General features: G+C 52.9%; 1 protein-coding gene across 2 annotated transcripts in view; it reads left to right on the forward strand.

Annotated features, from left to right (window-relative positions):
- The window catches only part of Lcmt1 (leucine carboxyl methyltransferase 1), a 72,076-nt gene that overhangs the window by 24,205 nt on the left and 38,496 nt on the right, over positions 1-9,375 (forward strand). The window contains exons 3-5 of one of the 2 annotated variants that reach the window (XM_004623127.2): positions 199-320; positions 5,613-5,689; positions 7,708-7,769. In XM_004623127.2, the coding sequence (XP_004623184.1) occupies positions 199-320; positions 5,613-5,689; positions 7,708-7,769 (261 nt within the window). The remainder of the gene's footprint in view (positions 1-198; positions 321-5,612; positions 5,690-7,707; positions 7,770-9,375) is intronic. The other variant, XM_023715749.1, reaches the window with a different exon arrangement.

The following is a 9,375-nucleotide window of genomic DNA, read 5'->3' on the forward strand; positions in this document are numbered from 1 at the left end:
TGGCTGCGTTCTGGGAGAGTGCAGAGAAGTTTCAGAGCGGTCGTCTTGAGAGAGGCACGCACTCCTTCCCTTCACACTCCTGCGGCCTTCAGGCAGATCTCTAACGAGCCGTGCAGCGCCGGGGATGCCGCGGAGCCCGGTGCTGGCAGGGCGGCTCTGCAGGGCCCCGGGTGATGGCTTGTTTCTCTGGCCTCTAAGGATATTTTGCTCGAGTCCAGGGTGTCAGCCAGCTTACGAAAGCTTTCCTCCGGAAGACAGGATGCCACTGTCAAATTCTCAACCTTGGGGCTGGGATGGATACCACCTTCTGGAAGTTGAAGGTAAGTTGGCCTTCCCCCTCACCTCGCCGATGACTTCGGCTTAGTGTTTAAGACGTTTACCTGCTTCAGAAATTTAAAGATCTCCTGGAAGCTGTGCATTGAGGTCCTGGGAGACAGCCTGGCCTTGCTGCCTCGGTGCCCCTGCGGCCCCTCACTGTCCCCGCTCACTGGGCCTTGGTAGGTCGTTCCTGAGTGGCGGTGTTATAAATGAAATTGCAGTGAAAGTCCATCTATTTTCTTCTGTACATATGGAGCTATTAGGAGAAAAATTCAACCAATGGAGTTATTAGGATGAAGAACCCATACTGTAGTTTTGACAGTAGCTAGAGCCTGCTCTCTGTCCGCATGTTGGCTAAAACTGGAGGTTTGCAAGTCTGAGGGTGATACTTTGAAGCAAGTCCTGTGTGGTTTTCTCCGACCACTTCCCTTGACTCCCCCTTGGGTTTGAGAGTGGCTCTGGTCATGCACTCAAGAGAAATAAATAGCTGCGATTCGAGCTCGTGGCAAGCTGGTGGTACCAAAGAGCTCTCAGCTCAGTTCTTACCCCTGAACCTTTGCCCCTCAGTCTTCTCCCAGCTTGTGTTCTCGTTTTGGTACGTTTGTGCAGATTCAGATTCCTCGTTTCCCATGTGAGTTGATGATGTGGCAGGAGGGGTGTGTGCACCTCCTCAGCTGCCTTGCAGGAGATTGCCTGGCTGGGGCTTAATATGTCCCAGTCAGCCCACCTGATAAGGATGTCTTGCTTGTCAGCAGTCCCAGCCCTCTCACTCCTTCCGGGAGACGCAGCCAGTGGCCTCGGTGTGCTCTTGGCGTTCACCCTCGGCCCCCGCGTCCTCCTTTTAGGATAACTTGCTTCTGTGAGATGCCTTCATGTACACGAGCTGAGTGTAGCATGAGCGCATGAAGGAGGTCTTCCACGGGTGGAGAAAGGGGCAGCAAGAGGTTGCGTCTTCCAACAGCTGACAGACCTTGGCACTGGAATGAGGACACGCGTGGGACCCAGCTCCTCAGTCCCCAGACTCCGTCCTCTTTACCTACAGTCGTGTGTGTGTCCCCCCCCCACGGGGGGGGGGCTTTGGGACTCATTGTGTTTTTGGTGACAGCCTCTTGTTTGTAGACCTGCTGTGCCATTGTAGTGTCCCGTGGGGCAGTATAAGGGCTCGGCGGGGTCCCTGGAGGGATGTGCTGTGTTGTGTGGGTGGCCTACCGGAGAAATCTCTGGGCCTGAGCCCCAACCACGTGATCTCTCCTTCCCCCATCTCACAGTAGGTCAGCAATAAGTCTGACATTTTCATTTCAGAGCAGTGTTCATTGCGATTAATGTCCATCTTCTAAGAAAGGATGCCTTAGCAGTAGTAAAAGGCGAAAGATTTATACTCTGGAGAGAAACCAGAGTATCGTCTTATCAGTAGTGAGGAAGGAAAATTGCCATGTCTGAAAGTCCTTTGTGGAAATTTTTATTTTTTATTGCTCACTGGACAGCGCTTCTTTCTCTGTTAGGGAGAAGGTGGTTCAGAGCTCCCTTCCAGATATTTGTAGCCTTTTTCCTTGTCTGTTTTTTTTTTTTTTTTGTATTTTTCAGGAAGGGTCTACAGGGTGTTGAGGGTCCCACTACTAGATCAGATTCCTAGTGATCACCTGTTTGCAGACTCCTAAGAGCTGGGATTATAGGCCTGCGCCACCACGCCCAGTCTTGAACACTTTGTATATGATTCTTGGGTGACTTATAAAAATCTTAGATGTGTTCTGTATTGAATTGTCCCCCTTGCGAAACCCCAAGTGCACCACGGGGTTGGGGCCAGCATGGCAGTACTAGGGATCAAACCCCGGGCCCGTGCGCCTGCTTATAGGCACTTTAATCCTCTGAGCTATTTGGCCAGCCCCTTGGCTGTTCTTTTAGAGCAGAAATTGCCAACTGTTGGCCATGGACCAAATCTGGCCCACCACCTGTTTTTGTGAATAAAATTTTATTGGAACACAGCCATTTGCATTGGTTTGCAGTTTGTGCTTCTGCAGTCAGATGACAGTGATGACAGCAGAGTTGGGCGACTGTGGCTCAGGCCATCTGGTCTGCAAAGGATAAGGTGCTTTTTTGCTGGCTCTTTTCAGGAAGGGTTTGCCAGTCTCTTTTTACTTTTTTTTTTTTGGTGGCCTGAAGAGTCCTTGAGGGCATTTCTGGTTTCCTGTGAGAAACTGGGTTTGAACCAGAGCATCTTGAGCCTGACTGCTTTGTTTAGCAGGCACTTAAACAACTGAGCTACTGGGCAGGCCCCCAGTCTCTTTTTAGAGATGGATGTGTTTCCACAAAAGCGTAGGAAAAGCTTTGTCTCTGATCTTACTGTGTCCGGCGCTTCCAGCTGGGGTGGTTCCCTTCTTGTACCTGCAGAGGTTTAGCTGTGAATCACAGGCTTTCCGTTGTCACCGCTGCGTGAGCCCCTTCTGTGTAATCCCAGACTTGCATGGTAGGAGATTCCCAGCTGTAGGAAAGCCAGCATCATCTGCGGAAGGAAGAAGGGGTAAATGAAGCCATTGAGGTACCTCGGTTACTTCTTTTTTGAGAGCTATGTAGCCGAGGCTGATGTCGAACTTGCCCCAGCCCCGCTGCCTTGGCCTCCGGGCTCTGGGGTTACAGGCATGAGCCACCATACTTGGCTTCCCTCAGCTTTCTGGTGTCTCCCAAGTCTTGTTTCTGCACGGAGGACCGGGTGTGCTGGGGAAGCGGTGTCAGTTTTGGCGGCCTGTGAACCAGCCGGTCGTGTGAGATCCCCTTTGTGTCCGAGCGTAGGTGTGTTACTGGCTCTCTCTGCCAGTGTTGCTCAGCCCGTCTAGATGTCTCGCATGCCAGCGCGTGACGCACAAACTCTTTGGAAGTGACCACAGAAAATAACAGTGTCAGAACTGGGTGTCACCTGCCAGTGCCGTTTGCCCCCGGGGTGCCGTTTCACAGTCCTGCTCCTGCTGCACTTGTCTCTCCAAATTCCCAGGAGCCTCAGGTGGGCCAGCACCTTCCTGGCCAGCTCTCACATGCGGGGGCCCCTCTGCAAGAGCCGGAGGACCCTGCTGCTCCCAGGCTTCTACCACGGAGCCACGTCCCGAGCAGCGAGGAGCAGAGCGCAGCTCTGTTGATGGGCGTGAGCTGAGGCACCACGTTGCAGTGTGTGTCTGCCGACGCGCCCTTGGCCTCCCGTGATCTTCTGGCGTAGCCTCTGCACTTTGCTCCCTCTCCACACACATCCTCCACATCTTCCAGCAGCTTCTGCGGAGCCCACCTCTGCAGGTTGCGGGTGTGTGCCATGTCCTTAAGTGTGGCCAGCCAAGAGTCCAGGCCTCCCAGCACAAGCCGGGCAACTGTCCTCTTGGTTCAGAAAAGTAAGCCCCCGGCTAGGTCCCTTGGGACTTCAGGGGAAGCACAGTGTCCCTGTGGGTGGCAGAGTTGGTCTGACAGCTTGCTGTGTGCTCTTAAGGGTCACTTTCCTGCCAGGAACCTGTGACTGTGATTTCTGGCCCTGCTCTGCCGTGCTTGCAGGGCCTGCCTCCGCTCAGTGTCCTGTGCCCCTCAGCACCGGGTGTCCACTTCTGCTCATTGTCACTTAAATGTTCTCTTGTGCCCCCAGGTGCTCAGGTCGGGACCCAGGGCATCCTCCTCCACCCTCCTGCCTCCGTCCTGTCCCGCACAGTGGGGCTCCCAGTCACCGGGCTCAGAGTATCCGTGCTTTCATTTTCCTGTCAGAAATCAAGCGGCTCTGCATTTCTGGGATGCACGTCTGACTGACGAGTGCGCTGCGGAGAGCCTGGGCCTTGTTTCTTTCGGAGACTGAGAGGTGCAGAGCCGCTGGAGATGGCCTGTAGTGTGCAGCGGGGGGAGACCAGAGCCGGGCTCCTCAGGGCCTGGGCCCGAGGGCCGTGGATGGAATCGGGACGAGTGCCCGTGTGAGCGAGTGACAGAGGCACAGGGAGGGCAGAGTGAGGCTCGCATAGCCCGCGTAGGGCAGCAGAAAGAGCAGCCGCGGGCGTGTGTGACTACAGCCGCGGTGAGAAGCAAGCGTTGCATCCACCGGCACCCCTGTCGCTGTCATCTGTCTGTAAGCACAGAAGGCACACACATCATTCACCGGTCAGGCCTCTCTGCGCGCCCCGTGGGGCCTCCTTCGTCCTCGCGGCCCTGTCAGCGTGAGTGTGTGCCCCACTCTTTATTGAAGACCCTTGTCCCACTGGTGAGCTGCGTGACTCTGCAGGGCCTCCCAGCATGCGATGGGGGGCCTGGGATTCAGGCCCCGCCCGCAGCTCCGAGGTGCCTCCCAGCACTGCGCTGTCTGTCGCAGCAGGATGGCAGCAAGTGCGCGTCTCCGCCGGCGTTTGGCGCTTTCTCGTGGTAGTCACTTACGTGAGCTCATCCCCAGAGTGTGCTCGGGACTCGTCCTGCTCCTTCCCTGACCCTCTCAAAATTTGTCTCAAGGTGCTTTTGGAGCACTGTGTGTAAGGTGTGATAAACAGTATGGGGACTATTGAAGGTTGTAAAAAAAAGCTTATTGCAGTAATAAACCACTGCGTTTATCCCTCCTCAGCCGCTTACCCTAGCATCCGGGGCACTTTCTGAGGCAGCCCTGGGAGTCTGCATTCGTGGGTGTCTTTAGCTGTGTTTGACGACTGCCTTGATGTCGCACATTGATTCAAAGCATTCTCCTTTCCTGCCCGCTTGGGCTTTGGGGGAAAGGCCCGGATCCTGCGGCGCCAGAACCGCGGTACAGGCAGCTGAGGACACGCTGTCATGTCATGAGCCTCCTTTCCCTTGGAGGGTGCATGGTAGCAGCATTCCTGCCTTTCTACCACACCTTGTAAGGACACTCAGAAGGGGACTTCCAGCTGCTCCAGAAAGAGGCAGGAGCGCAGGGCCTGTTGTTCAGAGCAGGGAGGTCAGGGGAGATTAGTGGCGCTGCGGCTTTAACTGTAACGAGTTAATTTTCACTTAAGCTAACGCCTTGTGTGTTCTGCTTCTTGAGTTCCTTGCAGCACCTCACGTCCATCTTAGTCACCCTTTTTCTCGTTCCTGCTCTCAGGCCTTTTTTACCTGGATGACAGCGGAAGCCTCCTAAGTTTCCCTATGTCCCTTGTTGCTTCCATTAAATCCATCCTCTCGCTGAGAACAAAATAACTTGCAAAATATATCTCAGACTGTATCCCCCTTAAAATCCTTAGGAACCCCTTGCTGTTGGGCATTTAGTCCTGAATATGTGGACGAGGGTCAGCAGGTGTGGCGAGGGAGAAAGTGATTTTGTAGTTTCTTCCCCTCAGGATGAAGATCTTCTCCCAAGTAAATATTTTGAAGTTGACTTTCCAACGATAGTCAAGAGAAAGCTGCACAACATCAAGTAAGTGTTGCTGTGCTGGAGGGAGGGGGCGGGGGGCTGGGACCCTGCTCTCGCTGCTTGGCCCCTTGCCCTCCTGTCCTGCCCCTGGATCTTCGGTCATTGTGTCTTGCGTGCCGACCCCTCGTGCAGCGTAGCCCACTCTGGGAGCCCTTCTCTTCCATGAGTGTAATTCCCTCAACATTTAAGACTATCAGAGTTGAATTTGAAATTTTATATGTATTTTGTTTAATTCTTTATCCCAAGAGCATAGAAAGGAACCTGGCCTGGAAGATAGGTGCCGGATCGTGTGTGTGTGTGTGTGTGTGTGTGTGTGTGTGTGTGTAGCTGAGTATATGAGGGGCATTACACTTAGGCTGTTCTGAGTCCGGCCTCCAAGGCACTTGCATGTTGTAGATGGCAAGTCTGCTGCTAGTTGGTGCTGAGAGCCTGTCCTAGTTAGGTTGCTTGTTTATTTTTGCTGTTGTTGTTAGAGACAGTGGCTCACAGTGTCCCCCACGCTGGTCTCGAACCCACAGCCACTGCACCCGGCTGCTGAGAGCTTTGTTTAGCCCAGGGCCATGGTGAGTGCTTCCCTGGGGCTGCTGCAAGTACTTCTCCTGCCTGCCTTTTGCAGGGGAGGAACCCACCTCAGCCTCAGAGAAGTACATTTTGCCAGAGGTTGGTCAGCTGCCTGGGAAGGAGTGGCACTGACATTTAAGCCCTGGCTCGAGCCCTGGTCCCGGCTTCTCAGCAGTTTTTATTACAGTTCTTACCACTGCTCATGCCAGTGAATCATTTAATTAAATTATTCTTTTTTTAAAAAAAAATATTTATCTTTTTTTGCAGCCGGCTCAACCCTACTGGAGCAGGGCTGGCGTGGCATGTGGTGCCAGGGACCAAACTGTGGTCCCTAGGCTTGCCTAAGCAGGCGCTTTAGACGCTGAGCTATCTCACCAGCCCCTAAATCCTGATTCTTATTTTTATTGTTTTATGTATTTGGTATGGGGTCTCGCTACACAGTTTGGACTCCTAGTGATCCTCTGGTCTCAGCCTCCCCAGCGCTGGGATTACAGGGGTGCAGCACCATGCCGGGTTTCAGGGCCAGCACAATGAGGCACGCCCAGGGCTGGGGCTGGTGCAGAGTGTGGTTCCGGGCATCGAACCCTAGTCCCTGCGCTTGCCTAAGCAGGTGCTTGGTCCGCTGAACTATCTCACTCACCCCTTATGTTTATAAAAGATGAACACAAGTAAAAGTATTTGCTAGTGCTTTAATGATGCCTAACCTTTCAAATTGTAAATGTTTTTAAGTTTTATTTCTTATACTCTGCACTATGAAAATAAGTTTTCCATTGTTTCCTAATATAAATTATATTTTGTATTAAACATCCTTTTTGAGATAAAAAAGGCAAATTCGGGGTGCCTTTGGATCTACAAAGTGCTGCCGAGGAGTGTGTGGGTGCTAAGTTCGCCTCTGATCTGTTGTCCTGGGAAGAAAAGGGGTTGTTATTTGTGCGTGGTGGGTGGGATGCTGGTGTGTTCTCTGATTTATGACCTTCAGTTTAAGGTTCAGTCCTGGTGGTAACTTCCAACAAAGCGCAGCTGTCTTAAATTTTTTGAGAATAAGCAAGAAACTAGCGCTGACCTGAAAACAGAATTGTTGCGAGCCTACCTGTGCTGTTTCTGGGTTGACTTGCTGGAGGCTGATGTGCCATCTGACCTCTGAGGCCACGCAGGATGCTCCCCTGGCCTGGGACTGGACCTGCTGGCTTTTTATGATGCGTGAGCAGAGTCAAATGAAACTGCTTTAGAAACTGTGGCAGTCTGTATGGCCTCGTGTCACATGTGGGGACTCCGCTGGCAAAGCCGGGCAGAGGTCTCGCAGTGTGAACGTCGGGAACTTGGCAGACTTTCGGCCCCGAGCATTTCAGACGAGCACCTCCTCCTGGAGCTGCCGCTTCTGGAGCGGGCGCTGGCACTGTGGTAGCAGATGAGCTCGTGAGTAAAGCGCCGTTTTTCTCCTCTTTGCCTTCTTCCTGCAGAAGCAAGCCCGCCCTCGCCAAGCCCATCGCAGAGTTGCACTCCGAGGACGCGCTTCGTATCGGTGAGTGCCCCTGGCGGAGGAGCTCAGCAGGCCTCGTGGACCGGTCTCGCTTGCTTTCCTTTTGAGAGATGTGTGTGTTGTGTTCGACAACAAATGCGTTTTCTCTGCTGTGTTTATACTTCTACCCCTATTACCATGAGGGACTTTTTAAGTCTTTTTTGTCTCTTTTTTTTGCGTTTTTATTTTTATCAGTATGTGTTGGAATTGCGTCATGATTGCGTTCCTCACGGGAGCTGGTCTGTGCACAGCGGCTGGCTGCCAGCTCTGGGCCTCGTCCTTTCCCTCCCCTTGCTCCCGTGCCTCCATCTCTCTATCCCAGCCTGTTTGGAGAAGATCTCTCTGCTTCCTATTATCTTTGCTTTTGCTCTTTATTTTCCAATTTAATAACATTTATCGAGTGTCTACAGTGTGCCCGGACTTTACTAAACACTCCGAAATTTGAGCACAAAACAGATGCAGGCACGTGGCGCGAGGCGCCTTGTAACCTAGTTAGTACAACGCAGATTGAAAGCAGGAGGTGACTGGGCCTGGTGGCGCACGCCTGGGATCCCAGCCCTCAAGGCCGAGGCAGGAGGGTCGCTGCGAGTTCCAGGCCAGCCTGGGCTCCAAGAGTGAGCTCAGGGCCAGCCCAAACTGCATAGGGAGACCCTGTCTCAAAAACCAAACAATGAAAAGACAGACAAGTTTCCGGTTAGTGCTGGGTTACCAGAGTCAGCCCTGCACTGTGCTCTTTGTTTATATTGTAAGTTTCTTATACAACTTCTGTGTGACTCTTCTCAGGTGTTCTAAATTTTTTTATTCATGAATTTGGATTAGTCACCAATATTTCCCAAACAGATGTCTCATGAAAATCTCAACATTCAGCTTTTCTTGGAAAAATCAAAAGTAGCAGTGTTAGAACGGGCAGAGCAGCAGCTCGCAGTGGCAGTGCTCAGTTGTCCTAGCTTGACCCGCTCCATCCCTGGGGTCTTCCTCTGTCTGGGCTCCCAGTGCCCCGGGGGTGTGAGCGCTGTCCTCACGGTGTCCTGCACTGGCTCCTGCATCAGTGTTCTGCCCAGCATTTAATGATAAATGTTTATAACAACATTGTCTTCATTTTTTAGCTTGCCAAATTTTGTTTTAAAAAGTCTCTACCAAACTCTTCTATTGTGTTCAGTCTGTCTGACAGAAATTCCAGGAATGAATCTTCTCCTTTCATATGAGGAAACAGGCCCAGAGAGCGTGGCCTGCACGATAACAGAGCCGAGGGCCAATGAAAGCGACCACAGAGCCATTCGTACCTAGTGCCGTGGTCCTCCCGCTCGTAGTTAGAATCCAGTACAGTCTGCGCAGAAATCTCCCGGGCCCACGGAGGAAGGAAGGCTGGATTGTCACCAGTACCTGTGCGAGGCCGCCACCTGCTGGGCTGTTTGCCTTCTTACCGCTTTTGTGGTTGCAATTTTCTCTGCAGCTGGTTGGCAGCTGTGCGATCCGTGAGGAGGGCTGTAGTAGGCGGCGGCGCGGTCCGCTAGGAGGGCTGTAGTAGGCAGCGGCGCGGTGTGTGAGGAGGGCTGTAGTAGGCAGAGGCGCGGTCCGCGAGGAGGGCTGTAGTACGCGGCGGCGCGGT

Source organism: Octodon degus, unplaced genomic scaffold, assembly GCF_000260255.1.
Source record: "Octodon degus isolate 3935 unplaced genomic scaffold, OctDeg1.0 scaffold00001, whole genome shotgun sequence".
Classification (NCBI taxonomy): Eukaryota; Metazoa; Chordata; class Mammalia; order Rodentia; family Octodontidae; genus Octodon; species Octodon degus.